The sequence below is a fragment of the Syngnathoides biaculeatus genome, chromosome 7 (genome assembly GCF_019802595.1).
Source record: "Syngnathoides biaculeatus isolate LvHL_M chromosome 7, ASM1980259v1, whole genome shotgun sequence".
Classification (NCBI taxonomy): Eukaryota; Metazoa; Chordata; class Actinopteri; order Syngnathiformes; family Syngnathidae; genus Syngnathoides; species Syngnathoides biaculeatus.
The window spans coordinates 13,146,384-13,165,019 of NC_084646.1; the positions used below are offsets into that span (position 1 = coordinate 13,146,384).

Consider the following 18,636-nt stretch of genomic DNA (forward strand, 5'->3'; position numbering starts at 1 on the left):
CAATAGCATATTCTAGTGTCAAAATAATAAAAAACTTATAAATAAAAAGTTCCTTTTACACCTCAAATGATATGCATATTTTTAAGATATGGGAAGATGCGAGAGCACCCAGAGGAAACCCACTCAAGGGCAGGGAGAACGTGCAAACGCCACACAGAAGGACACCACAGCCCAGATTCGAACCCTCAACCTCAAAACTATGAGGTAGGCATGCTAACCACTTGGCACAGTGAATATGATACGATAATATGAAGTCTTATTAATATGATTTGAAACTCGACTTTCACATGAATTGTAATAATGTAGTGTTCATGCAAAATAGCTTAATATTACTCCCAAAATGTGAAAATCCAGGCCTCCTTTGAACGAGTAAAATATCAATCCATTTTCTTTGCCACTTATCCTCACGAGGGTCGCGGGGAGTGCCGGAGCCTATCCCAGCTGTCAACGGGCAGGAGGCAGGGTACACCTTGAACTGGTCGCCAGCCAATCGCAGGGCACATGGAGACAAATATCCACACTCGCAATCACACCAAGAGGGAATTTCGAGTGTCCAATTAATGTTGCATGTTTTTGGGATGTGGGAGGAAACTGGAGTGCCCGGAGAAAACCCACGCAGGCACGGGGAGAACATGCAAACTCCACACAGGCGGGGATCAAACCCGGGTCCTCAGAACTGTGAGGCCAACACTTTACCAGCTGAGCCACCGTGCCACTCCTGAATAAAATATATATTTTTTAAAAGTACACACACGACATTTCTTGGAGGACTTCTCAGGTTTGCAACTTTAAAAGTTGTTAAAAGTGCTTAATGACAAGACCTTAATGAACTGACTCTAACGACATCAACATGTAAAAAATGCATAAATGATGTATCGATCGTCAGCTTCTGTACACATTCGAATAAGAGCAAATCACATCCGTAAGGCATTTTTGCAAGCGTCTACTTTAGACGAGATGAGTGAAATTTTAGCTTTCCCATCTCAGCCGTGTCCGTTCGCCTGCGCCTGTTCGCTTGAGTTGTGAGAGGGCGCGTCGCCCAACTCGGGCAGGAGACCCCAACTCCTGAGCAGAGCGTGTCGCTGGGCGGGCGGGGTGGCAAAATAGTCCTGCTGTTTTTGGGAGTAAGTTTCCGTCGGAGTGACGATATTCCTGTAGCTCCAGTCCTGGAACGTAAAACAATATGATGATGAGGAAAAAGAAGCGGTGCAGGTGAAACATTTCATATAGGATCTGCGGTGTTGGAGCTACCTGCCAGCGAAAGTTGAAATCCTCCAGAAGCCGAATCCTGGCCTCCCTGGAGGGCACGCAGTCCCGAGGTTCGGGCTGCAGCTCTTCCGGGTTCATTTTGATGTCTTGGAACACCAGCAGAGCTCTGATAGCGAACCAGCCTCCAAGCCGGGGATGCACGCACACACCGAACATCTTCTGTCGGTGAAAAAAAATAAAAAATAAAGGCGGCAAAAGTCGGACCGTGGCCGGCGTGAGGATTTATCAAATTGAATTGATCATGAGCCGGCATCTGATGTGAAATACAAAAAGTCATTGATCAGAATTACTTTGCTAGCCCAGGGTTGGTCGCTGACGTCGGACTGCTGGTAGTAGAAAGCCGCTCCCGACATGTGTGCGGCCGTCTGCGCCAAGAACTTTGGCTTTCTGCTGGGGAGCAGCTCGTAGTCATACCTCACGTCTACCTTCTGTCCCGCAAATTTCTGCAGACGGCGGAGAAGACAAAATAGTGGAAACGAGGGGGGGTAAACAATTGCGAAAAAAAATCATCTATTTCTGTTTTTTTTTCCCCTGATGAATATAACAAACTAAACCGGCACGGTGGTCAGCTGGTAAAGCGTTGGCCTCACAATTCTGAGGACGCGGGTTTGATCATGGCCCCGCCTGTGTGGAGTTTGCAAGTTCTCCCCGTGCCTGCGTGGGTTTCCTCCGGGCACTCCGGTTTCCTCCCACATCCCAAAAAACCTTAAACCTTTATTGGACATTCTAAGTTGCCCGTAGGTGTGATCGTGAGTGCGGTTGTTTGTCTCGTTGTGCCCTGCGATTGGCTGGCAACCAGCTCAGGGTGTACCCCGCCTCCTGCCCGTTGTCTGCTGGGATAGGCTCCAGCACTCCCCGCGGCCCTCGTGAGGATAAGCGGCAAAGAAAATGGATGGATGGATGGATGGATGGATGGATATAACTGAAACTATTTGCTGAAAAACTCACATCCGAAAGTCGACTAAAATTTGAAAATTACAAGTTGATAAGGGGCAAGCCAGTTTCCTTCCACCTCACTTTCGATCATATCATCGGCAATAGTTTTTTTTTTTTTTTTTGGGGGGGGGTGATGGTGTTTTTGTATTCTCATCGTTTTGGGTATATTTATTGAATTTATATTCATTGAGGGCGAGGATTTATTCACATATTTTTGCTATTCATCCGGTCCTGGTCCTTATACGTATTTCTACGGTAAACCCCCCCCCCCCAAAAAAAACACATGTACAGGATATGAATATTACGAACCTGCGAGAGGACAGAAGTGACACAGTGTTTGACGCACAGGTCAATGGGGTCAGAGAGTCCCTGGGAGCCTCTCTCCTCCAGGAAGGGAAGGAAGGCTTTCTCGAACATGGACGGAGTGCTGAGCACCACCACGGCCAAGCAGTCATCCGGGTGAGGCAGGTGCAGCTTGGGGGGCAACACGGAGTTGTACCAACCCACCTGAGAACACAGACGCGGTCAGAGAACGCAACAACAATGAAGGACAGTGCTAGTTTCTTCAGTTCACGTGGCATTTTGGTGTTTGATGTGATATGTCAAGTTAGGAAAGTCAGTCAACAAATACTTTCGGGGTTGAATCTCGAATACCTTTAACGTGTATACTTCAAATCCGAGTTTCGAAAGACCGTCCGCGAGCAAGTCTTTAACAGTTTTCTCGTCGATGGTGGAGGTCGCCATTTCGACGTGACATCACCACAGTTGGGCGCTGCGGGATATGGTTTTCTTTTACATTGGCATTAGATGGGAATGAGACGTTTCGTTCAATATAACCACAGTATCGATCAATTAATGGAATTATAACACACAATAGTTTCAATTCAGGGCTTTTTCAAATATGTTATTAGGGGTTTCCTGTGATTAAAAGACACAATAGACGCCCGCTAAAACTACAATTCCCAGATGTTGTCGGTGCCTGGCTGTGACGTCATCACGCAGCACGCCTGGCTACTTGATTTAAAATTGGTTCGCGAAGCTAGGAGTAATATTTACGTTTTGTTGCTATTACATATTAGTCAATTCACCTTTTTATATACTATTTGTAGTTACAGCCGTCTTTTGCGTTTACAATTTATGTCGTTCTTACGACAAATTCATTACTGTATTGTCTTTAGCATTGTTTGCTAACCCAAATGACAACCGACGTTTTGTCCAAATTAGCCTTGGGACAAAATATACTTTTTCGCGCAGGATTATGCTGTACTTTTTAGTATGAAAATCCTAACCCTGAGTAGGAGTGTGGTCGTAACTGAGTCTCCGAGCAAGTATCAAAGCTGTTAAAGAGGCTGTTACTTAGGTACACAAGTGTAAAGTTATATGTTGTCGTCCAGCGTGTTAAAACACTGATGACTGCAAAGATTCTTGGTTTTCCTTGCAGAGCTACTGCAAGATGAACTGGGACCGCCAACTGAGCTCCATCCTTTCTGCAGCCGACAACAGTGTGGCCAATATGAGAGTGAGTGCGTTCAAATGTTTTATGTATTAAAAATTTTGTGCATTTGTGAGTGTATGTGCAGGTGTTTATTTCTCTAAGTGAGTGATTCCAAAGAATATTAGTTTGAGACTGAAAAATATCAATTTCCATTTTTTTGGCTCCAAACTTTTTTTTTTTTTTACTACAAATAGTGTACTGTATCTGTATTTGTTCATCTATTTATGCCAGCAAATAGTGACAGGCGGAACATTCAAATTCTCTTCCACTGGAGAGCAGAATCTGCAATTAACGTGTGTAACCCTTGGCTCAGCAAGGGTTGGGAAACTGTTATAATTTGCTTTCTGTAGAGGGCAGTGAAGAGCCATGAAACTCGCTATGTGGTTGAATAGTTTGCTTGTTCAACAATGAATATAAATCCATCCATCATCCATTTTCTGACCGCTTGTCCTCATAATGGTCACGGGAGTGCTGGAGTCAATCCCAGCTGTCATCGGGCAGGAGGCGGGGTACACCCTCAACTGGTTGCCAGCCAATCGCAGGGCACACAGAAACAGACAACAGTGGCACTCACAATCACACCCGAGGGCCAATTCAGAGTCTCCAATGACTGCATGTTTTGGGGATGTGGGAGAAAACCCACGCAGGCACAACGAGAACATGCAAACTCCACATAGGCAGGGGTTGGATTTGAGCCCCTGGTCCTCAGAACTGCATGGCCAATGCCAGTTGTGACACCATTCCTAGATAGAAATCTTTTATTTGAAAAAAACAACAACAACTGAAAAATAATTAGTAAATAACCTGTTGTAGGAATAATAATATAATCAGATGTTCTATTTTAAAGCAGAATTCAATTTTTACACAATTTCCTTTAAACCGATCTTCTTCTTTTCCTTTCGGCTTGTCCCGTTAGGGGTCGCCACAGCGTGTCATCTTTTGCCATCTTAGCCTATCTCCTGCATCTTCCTCTCTAACCCCAACTGCCCTCATGTCTTCCCTCACCAATTCCATAAACCTCTTTGGTCTTCCTCTCGCTCTTTTGCCTGGGAGCTCCATCCTCAGCATCCTTCTACCAATATACTCACTCTCTCGCCTCTGAACATGTCCAAACCATCGAAGTCTGCTCTCTCGAATCTTGTCTCCAAAACATCCAGCTTTGGCTGTCCCTCTAATGAGCTCATTTCTAATCCTATCCAACTGGTCACTCCGAGCGAGAACCTCAACATCTTCATTTCTGCCACCTCCAGTTCAGATTCCTGTTGTTTCTTCAGTGCCACTGTCTCTAATCCGTACATCATGGCCGGCCTCACCACTGTTTTGTAAACTTTGCCCTTCATCCTAGCAGACACTCTTCTGTCACATAACACACCAGACACCTTTCGCCAGCTGTTCCAACCTGCTTGGACCCGTTTCTTCACTTCCTGACCACACTCTCCATTGCTCTGTATTGTTGACCCCAAGTATTTGAAGTCGTCGACCCTCGCTATCTCTTCTCCCTGTAGCCTCACTCTTCCCCCTCCACTTTTCTCATTCACGCACATATATTCTGTTTTACTTCGGCTAATCTTAATTCCTCTCCTTTCCAGTGCATGTCTCCATCTTTCCAATTGTTCCTCTGGATGCTCCCTGCTTTCACTGCATATCACAATATCATCTGCGAACATCATGGTCCAAGGGGATTCCAGTCTAACCTCATCTGTCAGCCCATCCATTACCACTGCAAACAGGAAGGGGCTCAGAGCTGATCCCTGATGCAGTCCCACCTCCACCTTAAATTCCTCTGTCACACCTAAGGCACACCTCACCATTGTTCTGCTGCCATCATACATGTCCTGTACTATTTTAACATACTTCTCTGCCACACCAGACTTACGCATGCAGTACCACAGTTCCCTCTTGGTACTCTGTCATAGGCTTTCTCTAGATCCACAAAGACGCAATGTAGCTCCTTCTGACCTTCTCTGTACTTTTCCACGAGCATCCTCAAGGCAAATAATGCATCTGTGGTACTCTTTCTAGGCATGAAACCATACTGTTGCTCGCAGATACTTACTTCTGTCCTGAGTCTAGCCTCCACTACTCTTTCCATAATAACTCATTGTGTGGCTCATCAACTTTATTCCTCTATAGTTCCCACAGCTCTGAACATCCCCTTTGTTCTTAAAAATGGGAACTAGAACACTTTTCCTCCATTCTTCAGGCATCTTTTCGCCCGCTAGTATTCTGTTGAATAAGTTGGTCAAAAACTCCACAGCCATCTCTCCAAATTGCTTCCATACCTCTACTGGTATGTCATCAGGACCAACTGCCTTTCCAGTTTTCATCCTTTGTAGTGCCTTTCTGACTTCCCCCTTAGTAATCATTTCCACTTCCTGGTCCTTCACTCTTGCCTCTTCAACTCTTCCTTCTCTCTCATTTTCTTCATTCATCAACTTCTCAAAGTATTCTTTCCATCTATTTAGTACACTACCGGCACCAGTCAACACATTTCCATCTCTATCCTTAATCACCCTGACCTGCTGCACATCCTTCCCATCTCTATCCCTCTGTCTGGCCAACCTGTAGAGATCCTTTTCTCCTTCTTTTGTGTCCAACCTGGTGTACATGTCTTCATATGCCTCTTGTTTAGCCTTTGCCACCTCTACCTTTGCCCTACGTCGCATCTCGATGTACTCCTTTCGCCTCTCCTCAGTCCTCTCAGTATCCCACTTCTTCTTCGCTAATCTCTTTCCTTGTATGACTCCTGTATTTTGGGGTTCCACACCACAAGTCTCCTTCTCTCCTCCCCTTTCCTACCAGATGACACACCAAGTACTCTCCTGCCTGTCTCTCTGATCACCTTGGCTGTCGTCGTCCAGTCTTCCGGGAGCTTCGGTTGTCCATCGAGAGCCTGTCTCACCTCTTTCCGGAAGGCTGCACAACATTCTTCTTTTTCAGCTTCCACCACATGGTTCTCTGCTCTACCTTTGTCTTCTTAATCTTCCTACCCACCACCAGAATCATCCTACATACTACCATCCTATGCTGTCGAGCTACACTCTCCCCTACCACTACTTTACAGTCAGTAACCTCCTTCAGATTACATCATCTGCACAAAATATAATCTACCTGCGTGGTTCTACCTCCGCTCTTGTAGGTCACTATATGTTCCTCCCTCTTCTGGAAATAAGTGTTCACTACAGCCATCTCCATCCTTTTTGCAAAGTCCACCACCATCTGCCCTTCAAAGTTCCTTTCCTGGATGCCGTACTTACCCATCACTTCTTCATCGCCCCTGTTTCCTTTACCAATATGTCCATTACAATCTGCACCAATCACAACTCTCTCGCTGTCTGGGATGCTCAGAACTACTTCATCTAGTTCCTTTAAACCGATAAAGTACGAAAATTAATTTTAAAGCACATTATAACTGAAGTTTGAAAAACTATCACATTTTGTCGTATCGGGTGATTTGGGGTGCTTTGAATTGAGCTGACTTGTGAGGCCAATACTCTGTGTTGCTACTTATTAATCAATTTGTTCACAGAATGTGTGACATATTAATCCCAACAATCAACATTACTTCTATTACAAAAGAATAGAGGCCCCGTAGCCCAGTGGTTAGAGAATTGGTTTGGTATACCAGGGCTGTGAGTTCATACACTCCCTGAGAGTGTTTGCGTAAGGAAGGGCATTTGATTTAAAAACTGCCAAAAAATTATGAGCGTTCATCTGAGAAGACACGCTGTGGTGACCCCTACTGGGACAAGCCGAAAGAAACTTACTATTTCTAATTTTAATGTCTTCTATCGCTTATGTTCTGTGAAACAGTTTTGAATGTTTGTACCACAATGCAATTTATTTTTGAAAAATTCTAAATATTGGTTAGCTGAGCACATCCGCTTAATAGTTCAGGGGTCGTGGGCTTGAATCCAGGCTCCGTCCTTCCTGTATTGAATTTGCTTGTTCTTCCTGTGCCGGGGAAGGTTTTCGCCCACATTCCCAAAACATATTTGGTAGGTTAAATGAAGATTTCTCCGTAGGTGTGAGTGGTTGGTTGGTTATATGTGCCCGGTGTTTGGGTGGCAATCAGTTCAGGGTGTACGCCGCCTCCCACTCAAAGTCACCTGGGATAGGCCTCAGCACAACTGTGACGCTCGTGAGGATAAGTAGTGGAGAAGATGGCTTGATGGATGAATGAATTGATGATTAAGTTTAAATAAATCACGCCCTGGAAGAGCCTAAAAAATGACGTGAATTTGACTTTGGAGAAGATGCCTTCTTAATATTGACATGTTTTTTTTCCACAGGGGCGACTGTCCTTACTGGGGACGTCAAGCAAAAGGGAAGAAGGTGGGGGAAATCCCTGCGTAACAGAGTGCAGTCATGGTTGGTGCTGAGCTTTCAACAATATGTCTCCTGCTCTTCAGAGTTATTTCCTTTCAGGGAGAAGATTCCTATTTCAGATTTTGAAAGGCACGCCGTGTGCTCTCCATCACCTGGCGCACGGCAGCATCTTACATTCAATTCCGGGGTGCAGTGGGCGGATTTAGACTCCATCCAGTCTCAGCTCCAGACACAGAACCAGGTGACTGCATGAGCTGGATTACACATGCTGGACATCTGCGTAGTCTACTATAATCCAGTACAGGAGTCACATCATAAATCCTGCTTTTGCTTACAAAGTGGAACACAGTCCGACTTCCAATTTGTTCTCTTTTCCAAACAAAGTTATCGCAAATACTGGAAAGTGATCATGTAAAGTGATTTTGTCTCAGGCTTAAATTATCCACTCATTGAAAACACACGGCACGGTGAAGCAGCTGGTAAAGCGTTGACCTCACATGGTTCGATCCTGGTCCCGCCTGTGTGGAGTTTGCATGTTCTCCCCGTGCCTGTGTGGGTTTTCTCCGGGCACTCTGGTTTGCTCCCACATCCCATAAACATCCAACATTAATTGGACCCTCTAAATTGCCCCTAGGTGTGATTGTGAGTGCGACTGTTTGTCTCCATGTGCTCTGCGATTGGCCGGCGACCAGTTCAGGGTGTACCCCACCTCCTGCCCATTGACAGTTGGGATAGGCTTCAGCACTTCCTGGGACCCTCGTGAGGATAAGCAGCAAAGAAAATGGATGGATGAAAACACACCTTATAACTTGTACATATTATTAAAAAAGATAACATGTTAACATTCCTGCTGTACAAAAAGACAAGTCAACTGCTCACAGTATCATTAGAGTAAAATAAAGTAAGACTACTCACCCATTGAACATGTCACATTTATTAAAAGTTCCTCTTTTTCCATTACTGATGCAATTCTATGGTGGCATTAGACCAAGAAAGTAGGAAAAAAAGCCAAATACACTTGTGGAGCTATTCTTCCAATCAGAGGTGTTCAAACTTGTTTCATCACGGGCCACGTCACAGTTCTGGTTTCCCTTTTGAGTGCCATTTTCCTTTGGTGAGCCACATAAAATGACATTTTGGATGTCATCCCTGACGATAGTTTGAATTTAAATTTACATGCATGTATTTTTTTTTCTCAGAACCTTTTTCATTGAGCTCCAAATCGTTGCACTGAACCTAGGTAGTTTCTGCAGTTGTACCTAATGAAGCGAGCAATGGGTTCAAATTAGTTATCGGTAGTTGCCGTCATTCTTTCAGAGGCGATTTAATTCCACATTTACTTCCCCCTAATGTCTTTTCAAGGCAATTGAGTCACTCATGAAGAAAGTTGGCGACATGGAACGAGAGAAAGTGTCTCACCAATTTCACATTCAGACGTTGCAAGGTATCACAAAATCGCTAGTAGACATGAGTAGTGTAAGGTGCACAGATAGTCAATACATCACAATGTGTCATCCAGCGGAAGTGGACCGATTGCGTGAAGACTTGAGAGGGAGGAGAAGTGAGAAGGAGGACTTTCGAGGAGGGGATCGAGGAATGAGAGACCGTGCAGTCACCTTTTCGAAGGAGAGGTGTGTAAAAAGTTACACCCCAAAAAAAAAGAGTTAGTCGTAATTTTAAAAACTTTTTCCACTCTTTTCCTAGTTGGAGCTCCAAAGTGTCGCGAGCGGAATTGGAACACCTGAGCAGAGAGGTGGACCAGCTGAACACTCGACTGAGTGAGTCACACTGAATCTGCCTGCCTGTACAAGTCTTGTACCCCATTGTTGGCCTTCAAAGCAAAGGTACAGGCACGGTCTTGCCCAAAACAGCATCATTATCATCTCTCTATGTCTTTTTATTTGTTTTGCTTTTTTGTGTGTGTGTGCTGCGGGACAAGGGAGGCAAGAGGAAAGAATGATGCACCAGGAGAAAGAGGTCCGGGAAAGCCGGCAACAGTGCCGGCATGACCGTGAGGTGCATCCATTTTTTTTCTTCTCATCTGGTGTGTTGGTGTACTTTTTAAACACTTTTTTTTTTTTTTTTTTTAATTAAGATTGGTAGTAAGTTGTCAGTCCACCATTCATGTTTTAGTGCCCCACAATATCCATCCATTTTCTTAGCCGCTTATCCTGACGTGGGAGTGCTGGAGCCAATCCCAGCTGTCAACGGGCAGGAGGCAGGGTACACCCTGAATTGGTTGCCAGCCAATCGCAGGGCACATCGAGACAAACAGCTGCACTCACAATCACACCTAGGGGCAATTAAGAGTGTCCAATTAATGTTGCATGTTTTTGCGATGTGGGAGGAAACCAGAGTGCCCGGAGAAAACCCACACAGACACGGGGAGAACATGCAAACTCCACACAGGGGGGGGCGGGATGGAACCCAGGACCTCAGAACTGTGAGGCCAACACTTTCGAGCTGCGCCACCATGCCGCCGCCCCACAATATTAAAAAAAAAAAAAAACAAACAACGCATCCCCCTCAAAAAAAAAAAAAAGCTGTGTATAAAATATGGGTGTGAAAATAGTGTCGGGAGCTTCCCCTGATAACTACTACTAATAATTATAATAGTAAATTGGTTTTATTTATGGATTTTGTATGTTTGTATGATTTTTATATGTTTAGGAAAATGAATATACAATACTTTACCATTAAAGTAGTAAGAACATTTCACTTCATAAAAGGGAATAAAGATATTTCTGTTTCCTATGCAAATAATTATCTGGCTCACTTTCTTCTCCATTGTCAAATAGAGGTTGTAACGATTTGAGATTTTTTTGGTAATCAGTGTTAAGGTGATAGTAGTCGAGTGAACTTCGGCTAAATGATGAGGCCGCTGATTCATTTTTTTTTTTATGTGACTCATGAATTCGCTTTGTGTGCCTTAAATAAGCTCGCTCACGTGCATGCCTCGCTCATCCGTTCACATTCAGACATTTGCTCATCCAATCACATTCGGATACCTTCATGGTCTCCCAGACACTTGGAACTTGTAAAACTCTTACCATCAATTGACGTAATACAGGCAATTATTCTGCAGTCCTCTGAGCTTCTTAACAAAATGAAAAAATCTGAAAACCATATACTGTATTAAGCGGCACAGTGCCTCAGCTGGTAAAGTGTTGGCCTCTGAGTTCTGAGGTTCTGGGTACAATCCCGGCCCCGCCTGTATGGAGTTTGCGTGTTCTCCCCGTGCCTGCGTGGATTTTCTCCATGCACTCCAATTTACTCCCACATCCCAAAAACATGCAACATTAATTGGACACTCTAAATTGCCCCTAGGTGTAATTGTGAGTGCGGCTGTTTGTCTCCATGTGCCCTGTGATTGGCTGGGAACCAGTTCATGGTGTACCCCGCCTCCTGCCTGTTGGCAGCTCGGATAAACTCCAGCACTCCCCGCGACCCTCGTGAGGATAAGCAGCAAAGAAAATGCATGGATGGATGGATGGATGAAAACCATATACTATTTTTAATGGTAGTGAAAGATAACTAAAATCTCCAACTGTTTGGGTCATAGTTTATGCAACATTTGAGGCAATTATTAACATTTTAAGGGGGCGTCAATTAGGGCTCAGTCAAATAATAAAAAGGCAAATAAGATAAAAAAGGCAATTCAATTGAGCTTCCAAAATCAAACTGCTTTCGATTCAGCTGACATTTTCTGGTTAAATATGCCATAAAAGCAAAGTAAAACTTTGGTCATGCTCGACATCAGGAAAATCTTATTATTGGCGCTTTTTCATTGACTTTAAGAAATTCCTCTGTATAAATATTTTTTATATTTTCTATCTCAGATCTGCCTTTTCCTTGCTTTTCGAGTAGATTCTCCAGGAGGTGATGGACAGCTACAAAGCTCACTGTGCGGATCTGGCCAAAAGTGCCTTTGAGTATACGCAAAAGGAGCTCCGCCACATTAGGTAGCCGTGTGTGTCTACTTTTGCATGTCCTCTATGTTTGCTCTCTGACTCACTTGCGTGCAATTCTCAATTTCACAACAGCGCCACAGTGTCAGAACTGGAGGGCGAGGTCAGGCGTCTGCATGAGCTCCGAGCCGCGATACCAGCAAGTAAGACTGGGGCTTCCCCTGCAAGACCCCGAATACCCACTTACATTTAATTCTCTGTCCCAGATTTTTCAGACAGTAGCTTTCAAGTGACACTTATTTGAATTTGCATTTGTTTTCAAACACATGAAACAACCTACATGTGCAGGCGCCCATATTGGACATAACTGCACACAACCAACATATAATACGGAAAGTAGCAATACAGAAATAAGTCACTCACATTTGAAAAATGCACGGGTGTGGTCAGTCATGCCTGCAGATAAAGTTGCGGGTGTGATTAGGGATGGAATCTCACTGCTGGATCAATATAACATAACTGTAAATTAAAAATGAAATAAACAAATACATAACTAAAATAGAAAACAAAAACTTCAAACTCAGAAATGATGATTTCCAATTTCACCTGTTATTCGTGGAACATGATATAAAACTGTATTTAACATTTTTCATCAATCAGGGTTCGCACGTGCCCCTAAAAGTCCCTAAAAGCCCCGAAATTTTCAAAGGTGCATTTAGGGTGCTCCTAAAAGTCCTTAAAATCCGCGAAAACCGGTCAAGCCCCTAAAAAGGCCTTAAATTATAAAAAAAAACAATGGGAGGACTTCTACCGCCAAAATTCTCCCGGAAAAAAAATTATCTTTTATTTTAAAAAAAAAATAGCGATCCGTCTGGTATCTAAAACAGCCGGAAATTGTCAACGGAAGTCACCGTGTTGACAACGAGTCGCCATCTTGTCGTTGATATTCCATTGTTCGTTTCTGTGAGTCGGCATTTCACTTCGTCTTCGTTACGTCTTTCATTGAGCCAACTTGTATCATGGGGAAGTGCATTTTTCAAGATGCTTGGGTTGAAAGTAAGGATTTTGGAAGGTGGGTTCGTCGAGATGCAAAAGATCTGCACATGTTTTACTGCCATCTGTGCAAGCAGAGCTACCAGCTAGGAAAGATGGGTGTCAAAGCGCTGGAGTCGCACCGGAAAAACAGGAGACACGCTGATTTGGCGAAGACTCTCTCATCTTCCATTGGTATGAATCTGTTTCTAAAATATAAAGATAGTGAACATCAACTTCAGGCAGTGGTACTAGCAGTGCATCCGCACCTACAATTGTCCAGCCATCGACTTCAACCAGCCAGAAGTCAGGCTTTATGAACGTAGTTCAATACACGAAGACGGACTCGTCAAAGGCAGAGATCGTGTGGACTTTAAAAGTGATCTACAGCCATTGCAGTTACAAATCTTGTGAAAATAATTTGAAAGTGTTTGCAGTCATGTTCCCAGACAGTGACATTGCTAAAAACTACCACTGTGGGGAAAGGAAGACTTCGTACCTGCCCACCTTTCATCTCTACTGCCTCAAAGCCAAAAAAGCCAGAATAGAGACTGACATATCTACGCTTATTGAGAAGGCTGACAGACTGTGTGAGCAGGCAGAAGAAAAGAGGAAGCTGAGGTTTATCACCGAGGCCAATGTACTCAGAGGCAGAGCAAAGGACAAGAGAGCCTCTTTGGCACCTCTGTAGCAGCAAATAGAGGAGGCACTGGGTAGGCTCAAGGAGCTCGATTAGGGGTGCTGAGACAGACATCAGTGGAAGACATTTGTGTAGATAGTTGCAATTGTAGTTAGAATCTGTTTTTCTGTAGACTGTTATGTGAAGACGTTGACAATGGTCATATCAATGAGAACTACCACAAGGGGCGACAGGTGATCATTGTCACAGGTACTGAGGTACTGGAGCCTTTGATGAACCAAGACCAGCCGATGGCACCATTGGGTGAGTCTTTTTTCTTTACTCTTGATTTCCCACGATGGCCCTAAATTTTTCGTGTCAGCCCCTAAGAATGGCCCTAAAAAGCCATTACATTTTTTGGGTCCGACTGAGTATGAACCCTGTCAATAAAAATTCTTGATCTGACAAAGTTTATCTGAAGAAAGGTTAAATGCACTGGCCTGTCAAGGAATAAACACAAACGGTCTATACCTGCAATGTTTTGGAAAATGCTGACTGTTTAGTTCAACATAATCGTCGTTAGTGGCAACAAGCTCGCGATACATTGTAACAAACATTCCTGTCGCCAATCGTGACGTATTGTTGGGGTGGGCGGGTGCACGCATCGCCGCGGCTGCCATAAATAGGAGGCCGGCTTGCTAGAACGCGCCCTTGTGTACTGGCCACACCTGGTGTAACTGAATTTCTTATGACATGGCTCATTATGTTGATGGCTTTCGACGTAAATGCGCTCGCAGTACGTGATGCAGCTCGGAACATGTGCTTTTGGCATCACTTACAAACATGCTCACTACGGTTAACTTGCATTTCCTGTTTCCGGGTGAATACTGATTGTTTAGGATAAGGGTTGTTACCATCGTTTATGAAATAAACACATAAATTAGTGTCAAGACTACACAAAGTAAGTCTTTCAATATCTATTTTTGCTACTCGTAACGAATTTTACGTGTGTGATTTTTCGTGCTCGACTGCAGATTTGGGAGCGCGATGGGATGCGAACGCGATCGTGCTCGTCAAATTACAGTGACTGCATAAATAATACAAATGTTAAATGTTGCATTGTTTTTTCCCTGAACTCTTCCAATTTTTTTAAATTTGGGTAAACTTGACATTACTTCACAATGTGCTCCTGATTTAATAACTGACATGCCTCTAATGTAGCATATTTTTTGCACCATGTATAATAGTAGTTTTGATTTCAAAGTGGGTGTTTTTAAGGTGTTCATAAGTGTATAAGAATATCGTAGAACTGTTAAAATAGTTGGCGGCACGGTGGATCAGATGGTAAAGCGTTGGCATCACAGTTCTGAGGACCCACATGGGTTTTCTCCAGGCACTCCGGTTTCCTCCCACATCCGAAAAACATGCAAAACTGAACACTAAATTGCCCCTAGCTGTGATTGTGAGTGTGGCACTGAAATCCAACTATTGAAAATGTGATCACGTTACATTTCAAATTCAAATCCTCGTGGCACATATTTACTTCCATATGTTTCCCCTGGTGGCCCAGTGGATCAGCTGATAAAGCGTTAGCCTCACAGTTCTGAGGTCCTGGGTTCAATCCTGGACCTGCCTATGTGGAGTTTGCATGTTCTCCCCGTGCCTGCGTGGGTTTTCTCCCACCTCCCAAAAACATGCAACATTAATTGGAGACTCTAAATTGCCCCTAGGTGTGATTGTGAGTGCGACTGTTGTCTGTCTCTATGTGCCCTGCAATTGGCTGGCAACCAGTTCAGTGGGTACCCTGCCTTCTGCCCGTTGACAGCTGGGATAGGCTCCATCACTCCCGTGACCCTTGTGAGGATAAGCAGCTATGAAGATGGCTGGGTTACTAAACGAAGAACATAAGGAAGGGCTGCAGCAAAAAGGTCACTTTTTTTGCATCGAGGAAATAAGGTTAGGGTTAGGCTCCATCACTCCTCGCGACGCTCGTGAGGATAAGCAGCAAAGAAAATGGATGGATGTTAAAATAGTTTAATTTGATTCAGTGGCTTAGGTGAAAAACTGAAAATAGTATTGTTCAGATTCATTAATTCCATAGGAAAATGGTTTTCAGAAAGCCAATCTCTGTTAATAATCATTTCAATTGTTTGTAATGTAATATTCAGTATTTTTAATCGGGAATTTTTTACCAGTCATCAAAAACAAAATCAGCAAATATTTAACTTTGTGTGTAATGAATCTGAGTTTAACTTTTTTTTTTTTTTTTTTTTTTTTTTTTTTAAACTTGACCTGCTGAAATAAATGGAGTTTTCCACAACACTGTGCTGTAATTTATTGAGCTGCACAGCAGACGCAGGCCTGCTTCTCATCTGAAGATAACCAATTATGGTTTGTTTTTTTTCCCCCGTCCTTACACTGCCATGACTCATTTCCCAATTGTGCCACTTGGGAACAAGAAATCTGAATTATGTCACTTGAACCACAGAGTCTAAATACATCCTTAGATGTCCCTTGCACACATTTTTGGACATCATCAATGCTTTGTGTTCCACTCAGTTGTCCCAGATGGCTCGCCCAGGCTCGGCAGAAGGCTCAAAATCGAAGAGGTCAGGCAGTACTCAGACTCGGAGGACCTCAGTCCGACCGTGAGCCTGGCGGAGATCAGCTCAGATCTCTCGCTGCTGGATGACGTCCGTGAGTCAAACAAATCTCATAATGAAATTATAGCATCAAAACTTTCAAGTCAATGTTAGCCATTTTTTCAGAGGAGGAAAGTAAGTTGAGGTAAAGGCAGAAAACACACACGAAGCAAGGAAAATGGTGGCGTGCGTCACTGATGGTTGTAGTGGTTGACACGCCTGACTTCTCTGCGTGCAGTGTGCGTTCCGGTCCCACTCGGTGACGGTGGGAATTAGTGGATAGCATTCAGTAGAGCGTAGACGTCCATCGAGGCAGAACAAAAACCATCGGGTTTAAAAAAATCATGATGTGTGAGCAGCGGAGTGTTTCCACTAGACCGAGCCATAATACTTAAAATTTGGGAATAATAATTCTTTTCTATGACATAGACATTGTGCAGAAAAAAACTTTAAAGAATAGCATCCGTGCTGATAACATAGTAATGATAAACAAAGGTGGAAATATTAAATATGACTACATTTATAGGCGGTTTGAAGAGTCCAATGCAGCTAGCTAGTTGATTACACAGCGAGAGCCCACTTTCATCACTTTATTGTTCATTAATTATATAGTTTGGGGAAAGTGTGTGTCCGTGGTCTTACTGTAACACAAGATCCCAGAGGAGTCTCCAAATGCTTCTCAGAGTCATTAGTGCCTTGTGTTTATGAACACAGCCATACATGTACACACTAGCGGAATAGTGCTTCTGGGAAATTAGTCGCTCTTCCATTGTAATCCCAAAAGCAGCAAACAGTGACCTCGCACACGCGCACTTTAACACACTAACGACTTGTCTCCTTCTTCTCCTCTGCCAGCCCCTGAGTGGCCGAGTGTTGGCTCCAGGGTAAAGTGTGATTTCCTAGAGGTGGAGGAAGATGACGACAATGATGACATCCTGGATGACGACGTGAACACGGAGCTAGGGTCTGACCTAAGTCTGACGGACTTGTAACGCTCTTTTTTTTTTTATGTGATTGGAATCTACAAAGTTTTGGGTTGCCAATCGTCAGGGGATTGTGGTACACGGTTCCCAGGCTATTTTGTGGTTCATCGTTCGGACTGCTGGTCACACGCTATCCTTTCTTTTCTATGGGTTTTTATAATATACTAACGATATATTATGCCCCTGCATCTTGGAACGGAGAGCAACAGTTATGATGCACCTATCAGCCATTTATTGAACGTTGGAAAAACAGTAAAACACGGTGAACAAAGTCATGTCGAAGTTGTTGTCGGCCACAGCTCTCACCCAGACACTAGCACGCAGATTCACAGACGTCACAGCAGCGGTGCTTCTGAAAGGCACATATAACATAGAAACTAGTACCAGATACAATTTTTAAAAAAGCAGATATCGTCCCAATACCGATATCTCTTATTGGTACTTGCCCAACCCTTGATGAAATGCTTTGAAAAATGGTTCTTATTTGGTCTTTTTATGGAACAGATTTCAGAAGTCATATGAAAGCTTCCTTGCCTCTTCGCTGTTATAAATAGGTGATTGGAATCCAGAGTGGGTGAGTTCCGCTTTCATTAACAACATCATCTCCACGTCAAGTATTTGTGGGGCTGGATCTTGCCGGCAAGTGTGGTGCGCCATTTCCTGTTTCTCGTGTTGCTTGGTGAGTTGGCTCTCGCCTGCAACTGTATGCGTCACAATGGACTAGATGATGTGATTGTGATTTGAGATGATTGTGAAAGTAGGCTGGGTCTCCATGGCAGGTGTATTTCCCGGAAGGTCCACAGATTGGCTCTTCTCAATTTACGGAACTATGCCTACAAGCGGGTTGGAGCTCCCAGGGTGTCTCCTTTTTTCACGTCACTCAGCACGCAGGTTTCTGTCATCTCACCAGGGGTGCTTAATGTGTCGATTGCGATACGGCGTGCCAAAGAAAAAAAAAATGACATCAGTGAATGTTCCCTCTAAACTGCGGGTGTGCGCAATTGTCTACCGCTGGTGCAGTCTGTTCGCAGATATTCTCTTGCACTAAAAAAAATAATAATCCAGTGCAAATTGAAAGTATAACATACGGCTATTCAGTTTGTGGTATTTTGCAGTGTGATTCAATGAGTGAGGGATGACTGGTTGTTACAGCCAATGGCACAATTCACATACGTACTGTAAAAAAGAAGAAGCCACTGGTTTCTTTTAGGCGGCACACGGAACTTTCTCTAACAACGACCGCTGCTCTGCCACACTCTTTCCTAGTTTACCTTATCTTTACCTTAGCCCCCACCCCCGCTCTTGAAGACGTGCACTCATAATTACAAATGTTACAGTACTTACGCAGCCCATCAATGTGTTTTATAATGACAGCGTCCACCACCACTGCTTTCGTCCGCAACACCGTCTAGGCAACGTAGAG

At 43.9% G+C, this 18,636-nt stretch overlaps 2 protein-coding genes across 3 annotated transcripts; one reads left to right on the top strand and one right to left on the bottom strand.

Moving 5' to 3' along the window:
- Nucleotides 1-853: 853 nt before the first annotated feature.
- On the bottom strand, nucleotides 854-3,565 carry mmachc (metabolism of cobalamin associated C). 2 transcript variants are annotated; one of them, XM_061825482.1, is made up of 5 exons: nucleotides 2,860-3,565; nucleotides 2,515-2,712; nucleotides 1,560-1,712; nucleotides 1,252-1,425; nucleotides 854-1,166 (listed from the first exon to the last, which is right to left on the bottom strand). In XM_061825482.1, the coding sequence occupies exons 1-5, from the start codon at nucleotides 2,947-2,949 to the stop codon at nucleotides 984-986; spliced, it is 798 nt and encodes a 265-aa protein (XP_061681466.1). In that variant the 5' UTR covers nucleotides 2,950-3,565; the 3' UTR covers nucleotides 854-983. The 2 variants fall into 2 exon arrangements, with proteins under 2 accessions (XP_061681466.1, XP_061681465.1); XM_061825481.1 differs by having other exon boundaries at nucleotides 1,252-1,428.
- On the top strand, nucleotides 2,500-18,552 carry LOC133503479 (uncharacterized). The gene is made up of 12 exons (XM_061825157.1): nucleotides 2,500-2,664; nucleotides 3,647-3,724; nucleotides 7,993-8,035; nucleotides 8,113-8,270; nucleotides 9,392-9,473; nucleotides 9,549-9,660; nucleotides 9,734-9,807; nucleotides 9,969-10,045; nucleotides 11,897-11,991; nucleotides 12,073-12,140; nucleotides 16,148-16,285; nucleotides 17,086-18,552. Exons 1-12 carry the CDS (start codon nucleotides 2,500-2,502, stop codon nucleotides 17,220-17,222), a joined length of 1,227 nt encoding a protein of 408 aa, XP_061681141.1. The 3' UTR covers nucleotides 17,223-18,552.
- The last annotated feature ends 84 nt before the right edge of the window (nucleotides 18,553-18,636 follow it).

Excerpts from the sequence above, each read along its gene's own strand:
- LOC133503479 (XM_061825157.1), top strand. The coding sequence starts at position 2,500 with ATGAATATTACGAACCTGCGAGAGGACAGAAGTGACACAGTGTTTGAC. Across the intron at positions 2,665-3,646 it reads ACGGCCAAGCAGTCATCCGG|AGCTACTGCAAGATGAACTG; the intron begins GTGAGGCAGGTG and ends TTTTCCTTGCAG. Across the intron at positions 9,661-9,733 it reads GTCACCTTTTCGAAGGAGAG|TTGGAGCTCCAAAGTGTCGC; the intron begins GTGTGTAAAAAG and ends CTCTTTTCCTAG.
- mmachc (XM_061825481.1), bottom strand. The coding sequence starts at position 2,949 with ATGGCGACCTCCACCATCGACGAGAAAACTGTTAAAGACTTGCTCGCG. Across the intron at positions 1,429-1,559 it reads ACCAACCCTGGGCTAGCAAA|AAGATGTTCGGTGTGTGCGT; the intron begins GTAATTCTGATC and ends TTTCACCGACAG. Across the intron at positions 1,167-1,251 it reads ATTTCAACTTTCGCTGGCAG|GACTGGAGCTACAGGAATAT; the intron begins GTAGCTCCAACA and ends TTTACGTTCCAG.